General features: G+C 37.2%; 1 protein-coding gene and 1 long non-coding RNA gene across 7 annotated transcripts in view; one reads left to right on the top strand and one right to left on the bottom strand.

Moving 5' to 3' along the window:
- The window catches only part of LOC138155727 (uncharacterized), a 75,915-nt gene extending 67,562 nt beyond the window's left edge, over positions 1 to 8,353 (top strand). For both annotated transcript variants that reach the window (XR_011166943.1, XR_011166942.1), the window contains one exon: positions 1,635 to 8,353. This is a non-coding gene — a long non-coding RNA (uncharacterized lncRNA). The remainder of the gene's footprint in view (positions 1 to 1,634) is intronic.
- STK3 (serine/threonine kinase 3) overlaps positions 1 to 22,711 on the bottom strand; it is a 468,999-nt gene that overhangs the window by 381,699 nt on the left and 64,589 nt on the right. For all 5 annotated transcript variants that reach the window (XM_069080955.1, XM_069080960.1, XM_069080958.1 and 2 more), the window contains exon 4: positions 8,360 to 8,474. In XM_069080955.1, coding sequence (XP_068937056.1) covers positions 8,360 to 8,474 — 115 coding nt within the window. The remainder of the gene's footprint in view (positions 1 to 8,359; positions 8,475 to 22,711) is intronic.

Below are 22,711 nucleotides of genomic sequence, written 5' to 3'. Positions count from 1 at the left end.
CATGCCAGACCATGAGTACAACACACATGGTAATCAACTAGCAAAGTTTGCTACTCAACATACTGCACCTACTCTGACACCAACTGATGATCCAGTACTAGCAAAATGGGTCCATCAAATGGCCAGCCATTTAGGAGTCCAGGTCACACAAAGGTGGGCACAAGATTGAGGTATTAGCATCTTTCATTCATTGTTAAAACAAGTAGTAGAGGAATGTCATATATGTCAACTGTCTATTACTCGGATAGTAACTGGAGATATAGCAAGAGGAAAAGCTCCAGCCCAAATCTGGCAAATAGATTATATTGGTACCCTGCCCCAAGAGAAAGAATGTAAATTTATATGTACTTGTGTTGACACCTATTCAGTTGTAACAATGGCTTGTCCTTACAAGAATGCAACCCAGAAAAATCTGTAAAACTCTAGATCTCATAAGTTTATATTCTGGAACCCCAATGCAGATTCAAAGTGACAATGGGCCACATTTCAAAGGTAATGAAATGAAGAGATACTGTATAGTAAACAATATAGAATCGATATATCATATTCCATATTATTCACAAGCATCTGGGATAACTGAAAGAATGTATGGATTACTGAAAGAACAGTTAAGGAAGTTAATAATAATATTATTATTATTAATAATAATTTTTTTGCTTTTTTTTAAGAAGTGAAAGGCAGGGCAGTTGGGGTTAAGTGACTTGCCCAAAGTCACACAGCTAGTAAGTGTTAAGTGTCTGAGGCAGGATTTGAACTCTGGTCCTCCTGACTACAGGGCCAGTGCTCTATTCATTGTGCCACCTAGCCACCCCTATTAATAATAATTTGTATCAACATTGGAAAGATAATTTATTCACTGCTTTGAATAACAGACCATTGGGAGGAAGTACACCTCTAGTCAGAATGATGACCCCAAACTTGCAAATTAGAAAACAGCAGACACATAAAATCTTAAATATTGAATATTGGACTGTGAGGCCAGATGTCCCAACACCGTATCCAGGAATATCTAGTTTGGCAGGATATGATTTATACTGTTTAGAGGACTTTTGTTTGGATAGAAAAGAAATGAGAAATATCTCCACTGTAATATGAATGAGAATCCCTAAAAATCATTTTGGGTGGATAGTACCTAAATCAGGTTTAGCAGCTCAAGGAATACAGGTACTAACTAGCTGAAGTAATAGATTCTAATTATCAAGAAGAAATTATTGTGACATTCCAAAATTTGGGTGAAGAACCTATACAGTCTTGTAAAAACAACAGAATTAGTTCAAGTGATTATTATTCCTTGTGAAACAATATCCCTTTGGAAAAATGACCCTCCTTCTGAAATAACTGTCAGAGGAACTGAAGGGTTTGCTTCTACTGATAGAATAAAATTGAGAGCTAAAGTATGGGTAAAGTGGAAGCCAAATGATGTTCCAATGGCTATGGAGATTATAGCACATGGGAAAGATAATACTGTAACTGCTTAGAAGATGATTGCCAAATTGTACTCTTAACTCATATATTCTACCATGAATGAGACTATGATAGTGGATTCATGGACTCTGGAATCACAGCTGACCCTATATCTGTTTCTTTTTGGCTTTTGGTCTGTTAAAATTGTTTGTGATATTTGTTTCCTGCAGGCTTAGTACAACCTCCACCTGCAGATGCCTGATCGCTTAAGCCTGATATCACCCCCTATCCACAACTGTGATGTGTCACCCCTGGACCTGGCGTCAACCAAGCTCTGGATGCCAGCTAAAGAACTGACCTGTTGAATGGGACTGCTGGGGCAAGGACAGCTCTATGTCCAATTTCAGCAGGAAGCAGCTATGGGAGAAGAGACATTGGCCACTAACCCCAATTTTGAATCTCATTCGTTCAAGGGGGGAGGGATGGGGTGCTTGTGCCCAAGACCCCACCCTAAGATATTGTTTTACGTGCTTATTTTGTGTTTATCCCTATTAAATTGTTGTAAAGTTCTATTGACATCAGTTACCCTTAAACTCCCATTAATCTATGTAATGAAGTGTGCTATTAATGTATTTTTGCTATGTAAGGGACATGAAAGATTTTGGGGTTGAATGTAATGGGAATTTGAAGATCTTCCCTGCTTCGAAGATTTTCTCTGCCCCCTAAAAGGCTGAATGTAATCACATGGAGCCCATGGTGAGAGGAGCTTGCTGAAGAGTGGAGCAGAGCCCACAGGAAACTGGGAGTCAGAGCAACAAGATGGTGGGGGAGATAGAGGATGCACCCAGGGAGACAGCTAGCCTTGTGAGTATTGAGTTTATATGGAAAGGCTAAAGGATGGTGAGGCTCTCTGATGCATTGTGGTGTATTAACTTCTATACTGTTATGATGTATTTGGTTGCCTAGTGTTGGGATTTGGTTTTCTGGTGTCTGAATAAATGTTTTGCTTCTCTCATATATGTAGAGTCTGTTATATTTTGTGATTGAGAACTATGCCAGCATATTTACATCATCACTGGGGCTATGAATATTGTATTGGTTCTACATTCCCCTTCAGAAACATCTCAAAATATCTTGGGGTTTACAGGCTAGATTTCTTTTTTAAAGATCATGCCTTAAACCCAAATCAATCTGGCTCTCACTGATTAGCCAACAGTAGGTCTCAGGTCAAACTCCACCTCAATCAGTGAATGGGCATTTCCTCAAACTGAGACCTGCTAAAGACCTGAGATTCAAAAGGCCAAGGTCTTCCAAGCTTCTGGGATCATCTTCAGTAGTCTTGATGTGTTATCTGGCCACTGGGCCCAGATGGCTCTGGAGGAAAAGATAAGGCTGGTGACTTTGCATAGTTCTCCCTCACTTAAATCCAATTTACTTGCATTTCATGGTATCACCTCCATGATGTCATGGTCCTTTTCAAGAACAAAGTACAAACAGTAACAATTCTGCCTGCCCCAAACTGTTATCTACCCATTAGTCCTACTGTCAGTATTAAGGAATAAAAACAACTTGGTGGTGACATTTCACACTGGTATATTCCAAAACACCAATGTTCCACATTAATGCATTATTGTGGAGGTGTTGTTACAAAGTAATTTGAAACTAACTCCAAAAGTTACAGATCTATATCTCTCTGACCCAGGGATACCATAATAAGGTCTTTATCTGAAAGAGATCAAAGAAAGAAGAAAAGATCCTAAATGTACAAAAATATCTCTAGCAGTTCCTTTTTTTTTTGTGGTGGCAAAGAACTAAAAACAAAGGGGGTTTACTCAACTGAGGAATGTTTGAGCAAATTATGGTATATGAATAGAATACTATTATGCCATAAGGAAAGACAAAAGAAATAGTTTAAAAGAAAGATGGGTAGATCTGTATGCAAAGTGAAGTGAACAGAACTAGAAAAAATAATTTATATATAAAATCAACATTTTAAAAGTAAATAATTATGAAAGACATAAAAATTCTGGTTAACACAATGATCAACCGTAATGCAAAAGATCAATGAGGAAGAATACTACCCAACTTCTGACAGAGAGGTGATGGATTAAATTTGTAGACTAATATACATTTTTAGACATAACCAATATGAGAATTTGTTTTGCTTAACTATGCATATTGGTTACAAAGACTTTGATTTTCTGTTCTTTTCTTTTTTGGTGGGTCTCTGGACTACAGCTTTAGAATCAGTGGTATAGAAGTAATGCTAGGACAAGAAGTATTCCTTTTTCTAGCATTGAAGGTTAAGGGGAATGAGAGGAGTAGCCTCCCAAAGGAGAGGATTGCAAGGAATGTAGTCTCCTCTGGGAAAAGCCAGGATTCTGCTAAATTGAGGAGGTGGGAGGAATGTTGGTTTGAAAGATTGAGGAGGTGAGAGTGTTTGTTTAGAATAGAGTTGGGTGCTCCAAAGAATGCAGTCCTGATTTGGAGCTAGGCTTTATCAGAATAGTGTTGATCAGAAGAGGATAAAACATTTATGACAAGGCATGATAGGTATGCAGTTTATCACTAAATTAGTGAGGAAGGATCAACAGGATTGGGGAACCAATTTAATGAAAAGTAGATTGCTATGACAATTTAAATGATAAAGGCTTTTGATATTTAATCTGTCTCAGTTGGAAAACCTGCTTTTTAAAAAATTGACATTTTAGCATTTTTCTTCTCTCCCTCTGACCTCATCTTAAACCCATGGTTTAAGAAAAGAGAAAAGAGGGGCAGCTAGGGGGCACAGCGAATATAGCATTGGCCCTGGAGTCAGGAGGACCCGAGTTCAAATTCCACCTCAGACACTTAATGCTAACTAGCTTTGTGACCTTGGGCAAGTCATTTAACCCCAATTGCCCTGCCTTCTTGCCTCCAAAAAAGGCAAAAAATAAAAGCCAAAACCAAAAAAAGAAAACAACAGAAAATCAAAGTCTTTGTAACCAATATGCATAGTTAAGCAAGTCAGTAAAGCAGAGTAAAAGTTTGAAGCAGTCATCCATAATAAGTTCATGAATACTAACTTCTCCTCCTCTGGGAAAACTAAAGATTCATTTTAATGGTCATATATAATGCATGTAGTGGGAAGGAGGACATAAGGGGAACTGTGTGATAGGCATATCAGAAAGTTGTACACCCTGTATTAGCCAGCCAATGGGGAGACAGTGGAGGAACTTTGTGATTGGGCACAGGTTTTTAAGGCTTGCTTGTGTTTCTATAGGGTGAAAGCAATAAACTTTTATCTTCACCCCTCCCCAGCCTCAAGGAGTTATTTATCACAATCCTCCACTCCAACTACTTCCTTTGCCCCATTTCTCAGAATTACAGCATGTCCAAGATGCAAAAATCTGATATTTATTTGATTGGACCACAATCTCTATACCTTCCCCCAAACCCACTCACATTAAACCTACTTTTTACCCTTACCATGCCCAAGTCAGTGAGTAATTCAGCATTTTTAAGTACCTATTATGTGCCAGGCAAGTATTTTGAGCTATCAAGTGAAATAAAGTAAGCAAAGTGCTTAGCAGACCTTAAAATACCACATAAATGTGAACTGTGAACTCTTCCCTTCCACCTCTTCCCTAACAGAATGTAAATTCCTTGAGATTTAGAACTGTTTCACTTTTGTCTTTGTATCCCTAGCACCTAATAATGTCATGATAACAGTTAATAATAATAATAATAATAATAGTTAACTTTTATATAGTGTTTGTACACAAAGCACTTTGCAAATATTATCTCAACTGATCCTCCTAAAACCTCTGGGATGCAAGTAATAACATGATCCTTATAGTTAAGGAAACTGAGGTGGACAAATGTTTGTGACTTGCCTGGGGTTATAAAGCTAATGTGAGTAAATGAATTAATCCAGATTTGAAGTCAGATCTTCCTAACTCCAGGTCCCACCTAGCTGTCTCCGTAAGTAGTAGACATTTAATAAATGATGTTGAATGCTTCTCCATTGACTCCTTCCCATCTGCTATTTGCCCCCAAAATACTCAAAATCTCCATAACTCTTTTAAGAACAAAAGTGTTTCCTTTATCATTCTATACTTCTTAATCCTGTTCAATCTTTCTCCTTTCCATTAATTCTAAACTTCTTGAAAAAACTTTCTATACCCAATTCCTCCATTTCCTCATTAGCACTCCCTTTAAGCTCTAGTAATGAACAATCCTGAAAGACTTAACAATCTAAATACCACAGCGTCAACATTGATGCCATGGTTTTTGTACATATTTCCACTAATCAACTAAAACAGTGCTCAAAAAACAACAATAACCCCCTTCTCAGTAAATCCAATGGTCTTTTTTCAGTTTCTATCCTCATTTACCTTTCTACTATATTTAATATTTAACAATAAGTAATAATACTTACTCCTGCTAGATACTTTCTCCATTTAGTATATACAGCCTGGTATACAAGAGGCATTTAATAAATGCCTATTGAATGAATAAATTACAATTTCTAAATCACATTTATTTAAAACAATTTCACTTTGCTCCTGTTTATGGACAAATGGAACAAGAAGTCTTTTGGAATATTATTAATTTTCAAATATTTTCTCAAAGAAAAGAAACAAAAATATCTTTTAAAGTCTATTGTTTTTATTTCTTAACAAACTACTTATGCCACATTAATGCCACAAAAAGTATCATTAAAATATTAAAACAAGAATATGAAGGAAAGTTACAGTTGCCAGTTTCATAGATTCTTACTTAATATCACCATTATAAATTTTAAATTAAGTATAAGATCTAAACTTAGCAAAATGATTTTTTTCCCATCACTTTATGAAGATTTTATTTCTGGTATGCATTGGAACTATTTTTTAACTTGTTTTTGATAAAGCATTTTTCCTCTAACCATGCCAGGGTCATCTGATTTACATCAATTGTAGTAAAGAACTATGGAAATTTTAAAATACATAATTAAAATGACACAGATCACTTAACTTATTCTGTCAAAACAGGGAACATTTAACTCTTGCTTCACTTCCTTTAAAAGAAATTCTATTTATTTTTCCCAACAGGAAAAAAAAAATCAGTACAGTAAACTTTCAAGTTACTTCCCTAATCAAACTTTAAAATTATTTTGGTTAACCACAAATTGACTCAAGTATTTAAGCATTTTTCTGAATGTATTTTACTGGAACACTTCTGAAAATATATAATAATGCCATATAGTAATTATGTAACTATTATACAGAATTATAAATTATCCCACTGATTAGTCTTTACAGTCATTTCACAGATAAATAGGGCAGCTTTTCCCCCTATAAATTATACCCAAAACTAACTTGATGCATTTCTAGTTTAAAGTAGCTATTCTGTAAATAGCTCTTTTATTTAGGATTAAAACACAACCATAAAAAGACTTTGTTAATTACAATTTGTTAAATTGCATCACATAAATCCATAAACTTACAACCTGCTAACATTACTTTCAAACATCCTGAAATGATTAGCAAAAAATATACTTTTCAATAGACTCTGAAAATTCAGAAGCATATTAGATTAACTGTGGTTTTAAACATTTTTAACCTTTTTTTACTATTCACTTGGATGACCAAAGTATTTTAAAATACACCAAACATAAAATAAACTTACTTTTCTAACCAACCCTCTCAGACATGAAATGTCATTAAATTATTAAGTAAAATCTAAACTAAGTTTATTACATACAGTTTCAAAACCAAGCAACTATGTATTTTCTAATTCCATGGATGTTTTTTTCCCAGAGGACTCATTATTAACCCACACAACACTTGTATGCAAAGAGGAAATAAATGCTACGAATTAGGTAATTAGACACAAACAACATTATGCTACATTAATAAGTTAGGATGCAAATATTCCACAAGGTGAGAGGAGTTTAGACTGGTCTTCTTAAAATTCTTGTTCAGTACCTAGAACCTAATGTCCTCTTCTTCACCCTGGTCATTTTCCTTATACAGTTCCTTGCCACTCTCACCTCACCTCATACCATACCAATTTTGACCTTTTTCTAGTAACTATAATCAAATCACCATCTTTAAGACTTTCTAGACCATAACTCCCTTCCTTGTCCGCCACTCCCCAATATGTGTGGTTTCCTTCCCATAGACTGTAAGCTCCTTGATGGCAAGGACTGTCTGTCTAGATTAATATTTGTATCTCCAGCACTTGACTCTTCAACAGGTCACAGGATCATAGATTTAGAACTAAAAGGGACCTTGGAAGCCATGTAGTGTAACACTCTCATTTTACTGATAAGGAAACCAATCACTTCCTTAGGGTCACCCAGTTATTAAGTATCTGAGGCAGTATCTGAACCTAGGTCTTTCTGACTCCAAGTCCAGTGCCCTATCCACTGCATAATACTTTCCTTTATTCATTTATTTATTCAGTAGTTTCTTCCATCAAATACTTCCTTCCCAAGCAAGTTTCTGAATATAGATCCTTTAGAATTTTTTTTTTTAAGTGGACCCGTGATTTCATAAGATTAGGGAAATTCCTTCACCAGCCTAGGCTAGGGCCCTGAGACACAGACAGTAGGTGGCACAGTAGAGAGAGCACAGGATTTGAAATGAGGAAGTCTTAAATTCAACTACAGCCTCAGATATGAACTTGTTGTGTAACCCTGGGCAAGTCACTTAAAAACTACCCGCTTCAATCTTTAAAAAATGGGGATAATAACAGCACCCACTTCCCAGGACTCTTGTGAATATCAAATGAACTATTAGTAAAGTGCCTTGTAAATATAAATGCCAGTTATTTAGTGACTTGCCCACCATCACAGAGGCAGCATTTGAACCCAGGTTTTCTTGACTTCAAAGACAACTCTGTATCCATTATACCATGTTTTCTCTCTGTAGAAAACAGATTACGAAATTAATTTCAAAATAAAATACAGCATTGAAAAATCACTTACTGTCTTATTCCGTAACCGAATTATGTCTGAAACAGAGCCAGCTCCACAGTATTCCATAACAATCCAAAGGTCAGTGTTCTTAAAGTAACTGCCATAGTACTTTACAACATAGGGGCTGAAGAGAAACAAAAAACGATTAAAACTTTATAAATTCCAGAAGTAGAGATTTCCCCCAATAAATGGTATTTTAAACACATCATGATGTTACAAGTGAATGTCATTATCTGAATTACATCAATTCTGCACAGCTAGGCTTTAATCCATGAATGGAATTAAATAAGATCATAAACCATAGGAACAAATTTCCAGTTGTTTACGTCATTCCCAAGATAATATAGACTTAATTTATATAAATTCTATATTCTACTAATCAAATACACATTATGACAATAGCGTTCCAGATAATATTTAACATAGTTTAACATAAAGCACCTAAAGACACATTTTATAACCACTACCTTTGGAGTATAGGCCCTCTACAGACATATGGTTTCAATGAAATATTAACATTCAAATAAAAAAAGATGCTATTTCAGGATTGCTACCAACAACAAAAAAAAAAATACCCCCTCCTACCCTTCTACTTTGTCCTTTGAAAATTCTGGGTTTTAATGCATTTTGGGAAATTACACAGTACTTTCAAATATTTTCAATAATCCTGAACTAGGAAAAAATCCATCTCTAACACCAGCATTCTCCTAGTGGTGCCACATGAATGAGATTCGTGAAACAGAACAATTTCTAAAGAAATAAAGCCAGAGACAATTCACAGGGCAAGAGAAAGGCACATGGTATGAAAAAGTAGACTGCAACAATTACCAAAAGCATCTTCAATAATGAAAGAAGCAAACAGTATGTGCTACAAGAAAAGAAAGGGGAAAGATATGCATCAAGGATGATGCTCAGCGAGAGATGGACAATGACCTGGAATCCTTGAGATGGGGAAAAACAAGAGGGTTGAAAATTCAAGTGAATGTGTATATGTGCTTTTAGGAATTTTTATGGTAGAACATTAACACCAGTAGTATAGGATGAAAAGGTATGGAATGATTTTGATCTACATCACTGAACACAGATTATTATCAAGTCCAAAAGAGATCTGCACATTCCCAAACAAAAGTACAAACCCACCCGAAATGTTTTTGAAGTTAGTATATTATGTACTCAAAAGTCAACATAACTAGCATTGATTAAGAATCTACTATGAACAGAGCAATGTACTAAGTGATTAAGATACAAAGAAACTTAAAAAAAAGTCCCTGCTCTCAAGGTGCTCACAAGTCCAATAAGAGAAAAGACAACATATAAACAATTACATTACAAAGAAGATATATACAGGATAAATTGAGTTTTGTGTCAGAGGTAAGATTAAGGACAGGGAAAGACTTCTTGGAAAAAATAAGACTACATGAGATTTGAAGGAAGCCAAAGAAACCAGAAGGCAGAGATGAGAAAAGAATTTCCAAGAATGGGGAACAGACATTGACAATGCCTGGAGTCAGAAGATGGAATTTCTTGTGCAAGTAAAAGTTAAGGAGGCCAGAGTCATTGAATCAAAGAATGCATGGAAGAGAATAAGGTGTAAGAAGATTGTAAAGGTAGGAAGGAACCAGGTACTATGAGTCAGGGAATGGGGTTGGAGGAGAGGGGAGTGTAAAGGTTACATCGTGGAAAAGAGAAATTCACTGAAATAGCCAAAAGGTGCTCTGACAACAATCATAAGCAAATTCTCTTTTCAGGGACTGAAAATTTAGTGCCATATCTGTGTGTCTGGGTTCCTGTGAGTCTATTATGACTTCTGGTTTTTGTGTAGCTGAATAAACACTGTCCCACACCTGATGTTTTTAGCACCTTAAATGCTTTTAAAGAGCTCCAGACCTTCTTACCCACTTTTTAAAGAATAGCTACAACTGAGCTATGCCAAAAGCATTTTAGAAATTTTCCTAGAGTAATTCTGGGTGTAGACACCAAGCCAAAGAGAAAAACTGGCCTTCTTGCAATAAGCCCCCAGAACTATTTCTGGTTCAAGTGAGCCTAAAGTCTTAGGGAGCCCTCAGTCATGGTAAACATTTAAATTGTGTATACCTAAAACAGTTACCATAAGATAAGGTAGAAGATGTTAAGTGACATATCCAGTAAACGATATTAGTAGTTCAGGAGAGAAAATGATCATAATGAAGTTGCCTAAGAAGACTGCATAGAGCAGGTAGGACCACAACTGAACCTTTAAGGGCTAGATTTCTGAATATGGAGAGTTAGATGACAAGCAAAAACGTCAGGAGTGCCAAGATGCAATATACAAAATATGTTTGGTAGACAAGTAATCTACCTCAGTTGAAACAGGTGTCATGGGAGATGATGTAGGAGAAACACTGAAGTCTACAGAAAGCTTTAAATGAAAGGCTTAGGAATACAGATGTTGTTCTCCAACAAACAGCAGTCACTGCAGGATTTTTGAGAAAAGTGTAGACATGTACAAAATGCTGATTCCAAAAGAATTATCTCCATCTGAGGGTCCTATGCCTTTTCACCCCTCATGCCTATAACACTTTTCTACCTCTTGACTTTCCTGGTTACCTTCAACACTCAGCTCAAATCTTACCATCTGCAGGAAGCCTTTCAAGATTTCCCTCACACACACACACATAGAGTTAGTGTTTTCCTTCTTTGATTACCTTTCATTCACTCTGTATATATCTTGTATGAACATATTTGTTTACATGTTGTGTCCCCAAATGGATTGTAAACTCCTTGAAAATAGGACCATGTTTTTGCCTTACTTTTTAACTCCATCACTTATCATTGTGCCTGACATATAGTAAGTGTTCAATAAATGCTTACTGATTAGCATCAATGTATAAAACAGACTGGAGTATGGAGAGACAATAGGAAGAGAAAATAGAAAACTTCTGCAATCTATCAGAAACAATGAATATAAACATTTCAGGGAATCTGGGAATACTTTTATAACCTGATACAGATCAAAAAAGTTAACTACAATATATACAAAAATGACCTCAATTATGCAAATAAAAAGGTAGCAAAGGTGTATGGGGCTCACTTATCTCAGAGCTAGGCAGGTAAGTCCCCAGAGTTCTAGGGGTATTCCTGAAGAATTAAGATACTTTTCTCTTTTCAAATCTTAGTGGCTCAAGTCCCCTGCACTTGTGTTCTTCCTACTGTTATGTGTCAGTGACTAGCAGTCCCATTTCATTTTACCAAATAAAATCAATTAGGTTTTATAAAAGGATATTTACTTTGAAGACATGCTCAGACTTAATGGAATTTCTACACAGCAGTTAGTTCCACCAAGTTCATGACATTACTGCTGAAAGAATACTTATCTCAAGTACTGAATGCTGCTGGTTGCTAATCAGGGCATCAATGCTAAGCTAGCTGCAAAAAACTTGGCATAGATTTTTCCCCCATACTCCTCTGAGACTCTTGGGCTTTCTGGACTCAGATGGTTCACTCTCCTGACATTTCAAAATTCACAAGACTAGCCTCCAGTCCTTTCACTCAAAACAAAGAATAAATGTCAAGGTAGCCAAAAAGTTAAGACCCAAACTTATCAATCACATGTCAGCATCAAAGGAAGATGGCCCAAGTCCTCTCTCCTTATACTATCTCTTACTGGATGCCATCTAACTGAGAGAGGGGAAAGGGCTGACTGAGGCCTTTTGAAGGTTCCTCAAGCTCTGGTTCTACCACTGTAGACCAGAACAAGTTACAGAGTGTCTCTGCATACTTCAAGGTCTCTTCAAAGCACTTCAGTTATACAACGTCCCAGCTCTCCTGTAAGCAGGTTTCTCAGTCTATGCAGGGAATTGCACTGGCCAATGCACTCTGCCCAGGTTAATAAAGACTGGGCTTTTTTAGCCTGTCCTCCATTACAAAAACAACACAAAACAACATCAAAACTCAGATTAAATATATTGTTCACTCCTAGTTTCAGAAAAATGACGTCTGAAACCCATTCCCCTGCTCTCAATTGTTGTTTTGTTCTGCATTTTTGAAGAGGACAAATAACATCAGGAGGGATGTTTTGACTTGAACTAGATTTAAGTGAGGCAGCATTGCAAAAAAATCCTCAGCTTCATTCTCTCTTCCAGGGTCACTGAAGTCTAGTGGCAAGGCAAAAGTTGAAAGAATGACTGGCGATGACCCAGGATGCACTTTGGTGTCTTCAATGTCTTCCCAAGTTCTAAGTATTCCACAGCACCTACTCCAGCTATTTTCATGACCACTGGAACAAACTGTTCTCATCTGCCCATTGTAATAGATACAATCTTCACATGCTTGGGATAAACATCCTTCCCCCAACAGGTTTGAGGCCTATTAGCTACCCTCAATCTGGTTTAGCCTGTCTACTTAGATGGTTCACTAGGGTGAGGCTGCTGAGCATGCTACAGCTTCTTGAAGTCACAGGTGAGAGCTGATTGAAGGTGGATACCAAAGGTAGATGAACAGCCCTGAAAAAGACTTGGCAGCCTCCAAACAGAGGTACTAGGCCTCTCTGAGCACACTATAACTCTCCTCTGTCAGCAGAGCTCACAGACTAGACATGAAGAATATTACATAAATTGTCAGAATCAGTCAACTGTTAACTGTTTTGCTTAACTGGTTTTCCTTGTTATAATGTAAAATTATATGGGAATATAGTAATTAGGAAGTGACAGTAGGACAAAAAAACAAAAAAATTTCAATAAAACTTTATTAAAGGAAAAATATTCAGTCACCTCCACATCTTGATAACCATTGAATTAGGCCTTTAGTGGAGGTTCTTAAAAGTTTTTGAAGACCGAACTAGTTCTCAAAACCAACCCAGCAGACACTAAAGGACTTTTCTTCTTTGGAAATTACTCCTCATTTATAGTAATTGTTTCTATCAGTATAATTAAATGGATTGCCTGAAAACTTCAAAAAGAAAAAGATTAAAGCAAATATCCAAGTATGAAGTTTTGAATCCAGGAAGTGAGAAAAAGGAAAGGTCAGATACAAAAGGTATTTCAAATGAAGAACACAACACTTAGATGACTGATGGTGTATAAGAAGGAAAGCAGAATCAAGATTGATGTCAAAGTTCTAAGTTGGAATTTTAGAAGAATGATTTCATTGACCGACATTAAAATATGAGATGCAAAGTACTGATTTGAAGAGATAGTAACAATTCACTTTCAAATATATGTAGTATTATGTTAAAGCAAGCTAAAATGCTTACATTGTCTATTCAATTTGAAATGTCCATAAAGAAGCAAGAAAATAAGAGATAGGAAGGACAGGAGATGCCATCGTTAGCAGTCACCTGAATATAGAAATAACAGTCAAAGCCATGAGAGCAGATAAGATACCCTAGGTAAAGAACAGAGAAAAAGAAAGCAAGAGTCAAGAATAAACCTTGAAATACACCTTACACAGGGAGAAAGGAAAAACTACACATCCCCCAACAAAGTTCTACATGTGGTTTTAAACAGGAATGCCATGTCCTCCCTAAATGAAGCCATCTCTGTCTCTTCCTCCCCACCACTATAGAAAATTATCTTTCTCCCTATTGTTGTCACATGGCACATATCCCTCAGATATTCTCCTACCGCACATATTCTCCTACATCTTTCATGACACTACTTTCTTCTAATTTTCCTCCTTCATGTCTGATTGCTTCTTATCATCTCTTTTGCTACTTCAAAATTCATTCCTACTCCTTAACCACAAATGTCCCCAAAGTCTCTGTCCTAGGCTCTTTCCTTTCCCCTTTCTCCATTCTCTTCCTGAGCTTACCAATTCTCATGAATTCAATTACCATGTGTACTCAGAAGAATTCTCATATCTACATATCCAGCCTTCACTCATCTCTCTCCTTATTGTTTTCAATCTAGCACTTAAAATCTTTCAGTCTGGATCCAGCCATCCTTTTAAGACTTCATGTACTCTACAATCCAGCCTAACTGGCCTATAAACCTGGTTCTCCGTTCCTCACCTCCACGCCTTTGCAAAAACTGTCTCCCAAGCTGAAGCCATCCCTTCTCCCCTTTCCCACCTTTTATAATCTCTAGCTCATGTGTTATCTCCTAAAGGAAGCCTTTTCTTCATCTCCTCCTTTGCAAAAAGTATCATAGGATCACAGATCCAGAGACAGAAGGGACTTCAGAAGTCATCTAGTGCAATCCTCCCTCATTTTACAGACAAAATGCGATCAATGTCTTTCTTCTTCACAGAAGAAACTATAATTAAATGAGATAATATTTGTAAGGAGCCTAGCAAAGTGCCAGGTATATAGCAAGGTGCTTAGTTAATACTTATTCCCTTTTTACATAACTTGCACAGTCATATAGGTAGTAAGAATTAGAGGTAGGACATGAACTCAGGTCCTCTGACTCTAGAACCAGGGCTCCTTCTACCTTACCTTGCTGTCTTTCCAATAAGTCCTTATCTGTTTACATAATGTAACCTCCCTTCCCTGGCTAAATGGAAGCTCCTTAAAGGCAGGGACTCCTCTCATTTTGCCTTGACTATTTGGGATTTAAATGGTTGGACTTTGTAGCTGGTAATTTTTTAATTAATGCACTAGGTATTTTTTATTATAATTCTTATGGTAATGAGCTAGGAAAACAGGCCTACCTCTATGAGGCTTAATCTTCTCATCTTTATTATAAAATGAAATTACTAAAATGGATGATCTTAAGGTCTCTTCCAGTTCTAAAATCTATGAATCAATAAATCTTTATACAGTATAAAAGGATCAGGACCAGTACAACCAAAGGGACAATATTTAATTATGTCCAATCTCTGATTACATATGGGAACTCAGATCACAAACTGTCTACAAAGTAACCTCAGTTAGTTATAGAGAGTTGCCTGAGGTTTAAACAACTTGTCAAGACACACATGGCTAGCGTATGTCCAAGGTAGGACTCAAACCCAGGTCTTCCTGACTCCAAGGATAGCCTTTTACTCACCACAACATACTGTGTCACTATACTGAATTATAACATACATGTGCAATATTTCTTTTTAATTTTCAAATTGTTCTCACGAGGGATTACAGATCCCCCTCATCTTACAGAAGAAGAAACCTAAGAAACTTACCCAGAAGCTAAGTGACTTGCTCAAAGTTACATAGTTAGTAAATAGGTCCTCTGACTCAAAGTCCAGTGATCCTATGTTATCCTCAGAATAATTCCATGGAGTAGGAACAGCAGGTATTTTTAACGACATCTGATGGATAAGGGAACTGAGGCCCAGGGAAGTTATGTGGCTGGTTAGCAAAACCTTGACTTAAACCCTGGTCTTGAGTTTTCCCTCTACGTGTATGTTCTTAATGAAATATATTTGATGACTCTCCTCAAGCTGCACACCAGTCATCCTTTCTGGTCTGGCTTCCTCATCCAAAAATCATTGATTCATTAAACAAATATTTATTTAGCATCATAAGTGCAACAGGAATAAAGAGAAGGAAGACTTTTTAAGGGAAACAGTACTTGAAACAAATCTTAAAGGAATATTAGGATATCAACAGAAAGAGAAATGAGCATTTCAAGAAAAAGGGTGCCACAGAGGGTTTTTAGTAAAAGGAAGGACACAATAAAACTGATGTTTTATAACTGGGCAATGCTGTGTGAATAGATCAAACCAATGGAGTCATTTCTTGTTTCTTCAAATCAGAAAGTCAAATCTGTAAAAATTCAGTTATCCTTTTATTTGCTTTCCACTCCTTCTTTATGAAAAAAGATAAATTCCAACAAGTGGTAGTCCTGGATTATTTATACCATCTTAAGCATCTGCACAAAAGCACTACTCACTGATTGCCCACAGTGCCTAAGAATTTGTACTCCTCAAAGCCATGCCATGGGCACACAGCCCAAAGCTGATCAGAGCAGTGGCTTTCATTTCTTTTGCATACTTTGTCCTGAAGGCAGTGATGGAAACTTTGAAAATTCCCACAGCATAGAGGGGTAGGTGAAGAAAGAAGGACATTAGCAGATGGTGGGAAGCAACTGGTGGGAGAGTCCTAATGTACAGCCATCTACAATGGAATGCTCTTAGTTAATAAGGCCCAGCAAGCAGATGGACAAGAGTAGCAACTGGAAAAGTTTTGCTAGTGAAAACAGCAATTACTATAAGAATCCTCGAGGTTCATTCAGTGAAAAACTTGTTGCCTGTTCATTTTTTTTTCTCCCTCCCTCCTGCTGCTTTATCCTACTATCTTTTTCCGTCTATTACCCTTCCCTGCCTTCTATCCTCCTTTTTCCTTCTAATTCCTCTCACCTGTAGAACACCCTAAGTCCAAGGGACACACACATCTGTATCACCACCTCCCATTTATATATTAATTCCACCTTTCAACTCAAGACTTCTCATTATTTGGTCCCCATACACTTGACAGCTCCCTGGAACTTCTTTACTTTAATTCTGTCCTCATTGCCTCCAAATCAAAATAAGAACAACATGAAAACTAAGAATGTAGGAAAATAGGAAGAGGTATAAATGAATGGGGAAAGTCTCTGAGCTCTCTTCATTCCTGTGTAATACACAAATGTTCACACACTACTGAATTCGACAATGATAAAGTGAAGGTAGAAAAAATTTTGGTTTAATATTTACATATTTTATATGTAAGGCAATTTCTGACCATATATATGGCAAAAGGCATTTTCCATGTTAAACTTAAATTTACCATTCTAGAAAGAAAAGCAGATATTATTAAATTAATTACTGCATGAAATTAGTTGTTCAGGGGCAGCCAGGTGGTGCAGTGAGTAAGAGCGCCGGCCCCAGAGTTGGGAGACCTGGGATTGGTTCCGGCCTCAGAAACTTAACATCCACACAAAATAACTGGCCATGTAACCTTGAACAAGTTACTTAAGCCCAATTGCTGGGAAAAAAAAAAGAAAAGAAATTAGTTGTTCAAAATCTGAGAGCATTAAAAAGAATAAAGATATTTTCCATTTCTTAATTTTACCAATAATTTTTTCAAGTTTTATTTATATAAAAACTTAATAATAAGAAGAATGTTCATTGAGTACAGGTGAAACCACACAGAGCAGCTGATAAAAAATCAAGTTAGCTGGAAAATCTGAGAACTCTATAAAGGGAGACTTTAGGAGAAGTTTATTGCTCAGCCCTCCAAACAGAGGGTAGAGGCAACTGAGGGTACTGAGGAGATGATGAGTACCAAAGATTAATTAATCTCCATGATAATGAGGTTTCCTGCGATAAACTTATCCTGGAGGAAGGCTTTAATGTTCCTGAGTCAAACCAAGCAGAGCAGCTACTCAGAAGTGAAATTACACCTTTATATACATATATGTGTGTATGTATGTATATATGTATGTGTATGCACATATATACATATATGTGTGTGTATATATATATATATCCTTCATAGCACCTTTCAGAGAACAAGTATTCAATATGTACTCATTGACTGACTGAATAAAGGAATGTTACTTCTCTATTTTCTATTTCAAGATGTGCAGTACAGTGTAGTGGCTGTGACACAGAGCCAGCAAAGGCATGGGTTCAGTTCCTATGCCTGACAATCTGTAGCTGTATTGACCATGATTACATATCTTTTTTTTTATTTGCTTTTTGGAGGGGAGAAGGCAGGGCAACTGGATCCAAGTGACTTGCCCAAGGTCACACAGCTAGTATGTATAAGGGTCTAAGGCCGATTTGAACTCAGGTCCTCCTCACTCCAGGGTCACTGCACCACCTAGCCACCCCTGATTAAGCATCTTAACCTCTCAGCTATAGTTTCCTCATCTAATAGCAACCTCATGTAAATCAAATGAGATAATGGTAAAAATTTTGTAAAACCTTAAAGAATCACTAAGACCTCAGTTATTAATGTTATGAATACTGAATTCTCATCATATCACCAAATTAATTACTACTGGGAGAAAACAAAGGGAGGTGAGTACTTTTCCAACTTTAACTGCAAGTAAAATGTCACAGCATTTCTAAATTTTCTTTTTTTTATTGAGAATATAAACATCAGTAAATATGAACATTTCAATATTAAATTTCAATATAAAGAAGAGAAAAAGAGGGCTCTATTATGAAACTGTAAATTTCTATTACATACAGTTTGATGTGTTGTTTTAAGCATAAACAACTATTTTAAAACAAAAGAATTCTTCTGGGATGAAGTGAAGTATACCTTAGAGAAAACACTTTTTAGAATTTCTCAGATGTGTTCATCTAAAGGCAAGTACAAGTCAGACAAAACCAAGAATAAGGTTCTTCTTTGGTACCTTAAAGTAGTATTCAGTTGCTCTGCAAGTCAATGCTTAGAACATATGGGTCTAATATAAAAGACCTAAAAATAAACAGATTTTAACTATCTCAGCACAACAGAAGCACATTCCACAACAAAAGACTTTCCTTTTGAGAACAGTCTGCCCACAATCTCTTGAGATTAAATCTCTGAAACTGTCAGCAAAAGCTGATCATCTGATTTCAGCTGCTGTGGTAGGCATTGCCTCAGAGATGACTATATATAACCCAAACCACAAAACAACTTTGAGGATTAAAGTCAAAATTTTAAATTGTATCTAGAAATATTAAGCCTTCACACTACAGGTGCGAAGAAATCCTCATTATCATGATTTTTTAAAAAGACAACTACTTGCTATTAATATGCCCATTCTACAGATGAGGAAACTGAGTCTCAACTTCAGTTTTGGGCAGCTAGTTAATACAATGGATGGAGTCCAAGTATGCAGTAAGGAAGACCTGAGTTCAAATTTGACCTCAGATGTTACTAGCTCCATTACCTTGGGCAAGTCATTTAACCTGTATCAGTTTTCTGGGTATATTAATAGCACCTACCACCAAAGGGTGTTCTGAGAATTAGGTGGGGTATTCAAAAAGTGCTTAGTATAGTGCCTGGTACAGAGTAGGCTCTTAATAAATACCTACTTCCTTCCCTTGTCTTCTTTCCATAAGTGATTTGCCCAGGTTCCCATAGCTAGTATATCTTTGCAGTAGAATCTGAAACAAGGTTTTCCTGACTCCAAGCCTGGAAGATTATCTATTGGATCACCTTGCCTGTTAGGTAATAGATTGGGCTCGTGGGACTTGTAGATCCTCTTCCAGACTGGAGATGGAAAATTATTACTATGGGTGACAGTTGGCCAGTTTTCCCCACTGGCTTCAGCCAAGTTTAGGGAATAAAAATAGCCTTCTGCTTACAAGGAAGCAGTCAAGAAGTTGAATGCAGCCACTTTTGAAAGGTATTTTGAGATTCTGGTATCGCCAGCAGCAGCCCAGAAGTAGCCTGGTGCTGGGAAAAGAGCTCTGGACTTGGGATCAGATCTTACCCTTGTCACTTTAGCATGTGAAGGCATATTAAAAACTCTTTTGTTTCTCTAGAAATGTTAAGAAATAATGCAAGTTTTCTTCCCAAAATCCTTGGAAGCAATAATCAGACATTTAGAACTGATCATGTATAACAAAATCCTGCTGCTGAATAGTTGTATGGATTGTTATTTAACTCTTGTTCTAGAATATAACTAACCAACTTTATGTCTTAATTTTCCAAATAGATATTAAATTCCTTGAGTGCAGATGACATCATTACATTGCTTTCTGCTACTTTCCCTCCCTTATACAAAGTAGGCAATCAATAAACATTGTTCATTTGAAGGAAGAGGAAGGAGAAGGGGAAGAAGAAATTATACCTTTAGAAAAATGTGGCAATGAGACTTAAGATCCTACCGTAAGCTTCTAAAATTTAATTCACTCTTTAATTTCCCAGGAAAAATCCATGAGTGACAGTGGCTTGGAGAGCAAACAAGCCAAGTTCTAATGTTTCCAAGAGATAGACAAGTAGATAGAAGAATCTAACTGATTCAGCAAACATTTATAAAATACCTATGGGGGGGGGGGGAGTGTGGTGGAGTCAAGATGGCAGAGTAGAAACAGGACTTCTGCAGGGCTCTAGCTTCAACCTCTTCCAATTCATCAATTCATGTAAAAGGTGACTCTGAACAAACTCTGGAGCTACAGAACCCACAAAATGACACAGAGAAGCTAACCTCCTGCTGAGGACAGGATGGCAGGAAGAGGCCAGCGTGTAGGGAGCCAAGGCCAGCCCTGCTCGAGCCCGAGGTTTTAGCCTCAGGGCAGCCACAACAAGTCACCAGCTGCAGGGACTTCAGATCACCATCAGCTGTGGCAGTTTCCAGAATTATCAACCCATAGATGCTAAGGACAAACTGAGAGGTCAGTGCGGTGTGGACGTGGTGAACCGGGAGTTCAGGAGTATGGTCAGCCTTTACCCCCTGGAGGGAGAAGCAGCTGAGGCGCTGCAGCCATGCAGCCACTGCCACGTGGTTGCTTCAGAGCTCCTGGTCTACAGATTTTAGGGGGACCAAGCAACCAGTCTGAGGGGTAATCACTCTTGCTTTAACCTGTTTGGATCTGGATCACTGTCTGGGGTGGAAGTCCTGGGGTGCATGAGCAGTGTGCCAGAGCATGTGGAGGCTTCAGAGAGGGCACCCAACTATTAGTTCCAGCAGCTGCGAAAACCTGAGCAATTGGGACAAAGCTCCCCTGTCTGGTAGCAGAGTTCTACTGTGGCAGAAAGCTCAAAAGTCAAGTAATTGAGTGGCAACATAAACAAACAAGGGAAGCAAGGCAAGCACAGTGGTCTGACTCTGGATTCCTTTTTTGGAGACAAAAAGGATCAGAACATGAAACAGGAGGAAGACAGTGAAGTCAGAACTCCTGCACCAGAAGCTTCCAAGAAAAGAATAAGCTATTTACAAGCCACAGAGGAACTTAAGAAGGATTTTGAAAACCAAATAAGAGAAGTGGAGGAAAAATTGGGAAGAGAAATGACAATGATGCAATAAAATTATGAAATGAAAATCAACAACCTGACTGAAGAAAATAACACCTTAAAAAATTTACTGACTCAAATGGCAAAGGAGGCTCAAAAAGCCAATGAGGAGAACAATGCCTTAAAAAGCTGAATTTGCCAGATGGAAAAAGAATCTCAAAAGCTCACTGAGGAGAATCATATCTTCAGAATTAGATTGGAGCAAATGGAAGCTAGTGACTTTATGAGAAATCAAGATACTATTAAACAGATCCAAACAAATGAAAAAATAGAAGGTAATGTTAAATATCTCATTGGGAAAACCACTGACCTGGAAAATAGATACAGGAGAGATAATTTAAAAATTACTGGACTACCTGAAAGCCATGATCAAAAAAAGAACCTAGAAATCATCCTCCAAGAAATTCTCAAGGAAAACTGCCCTGATGTTTTAGAACCAGAGGGCAAAATAGAGGTTGGAAGAATCTACCAATCACCTCCTGAAAAAGATCCCAAAAAGAAAACTCTTAGGAATATTATAGCCAGGTTCCAGAGCTCCCAGATGAAGGAGAAAATAATACAAGCAGTCAGGAAGAAACAACTTGAATATTGTGGAAACACAATCAGGATAACACAGGATCTTGGCAGCTTCTACACTGAGGGATTGGAGGGCTTGGAATATGATATTCCAGAGGTCAAGGGAGCTGGGATTAAAACCAAGAATCACCTCCCCAGCAAAACTGAGTATCATGTTTCAGGGGAAAATATGGTCATTCAGTGGAATAGAGGACTTTCAAGCATTCTTGATGAAAAAACCAGAGTTGAATAGAAAATTTGACATTCTGATACAAGAAGCAAGAGAAGGTAAACAGGGAAAAGAAATCATAAGGAAGTTATCAAAGTTGAACTACTTACATTCCTACGTGGAAAAAAGATAATTGTAACTTAATGAAACTTTTCTCAGTATGAGAATAGTTGAAGGGAATAGAAACATGTATACACACATACACACACACATACATACATGCATATATGTCTATATAGGAGGGTATTTGGGCCTATCAATACATATGTGAGTATGTGTATATATGTGTACAGGTATACATAGACAGAGGGTACAGAACCACTTGAATAGTAAGGGATGATACTTAAAAGGTGAAATTAAGAGGTGAGAGAGGAATATAATGAGAGGAGATGGGGAAAGATAGAATGGGGTATATTATCTCATACAGAAGAGGCAAGGGAAAACTGTTACAATGGTGGGGAAGAACCTTATTCTCAATGAATTTGGCTTAGGGAGGGAATGACATACACACTAAATAGGGTATCTCACCCTACAGGAGAGTAGGGGGGAAGGGGATGAGAAAGGGGATGATAGAAGGAAGAGCAGGCTGGGGGGGGAGAGAATTTGGAATCACCCACTTTTGAAAAGGGACAGGATCAAAGTAGAGAATAGAACAAGTGGGGGGTGGGATGAGATGGAGGGAAATATAGTCAGTCTTTCACAATATATCCACTATGGAAATGTT

This window comes from Petaurus breviceps, unplaced genomic scaffold, assembly GCF_028583685.1.
Source record: "Petaurus breviceps papuanus isolate PSGF00001 unplaced genomic scaffold, PetGlider_PUasm1.0 98, whole genome shotgun sequence".
NCBI classification, from domain to species: Eukaryota; Metazoa; Chordata; class Mammalia; order Diprotodontia; family Petauridae; genus Petaurus; species Petaurus breviceps.
This window is presented reverse-complemented; position numbering and strand designations above follow the sequence as displayed.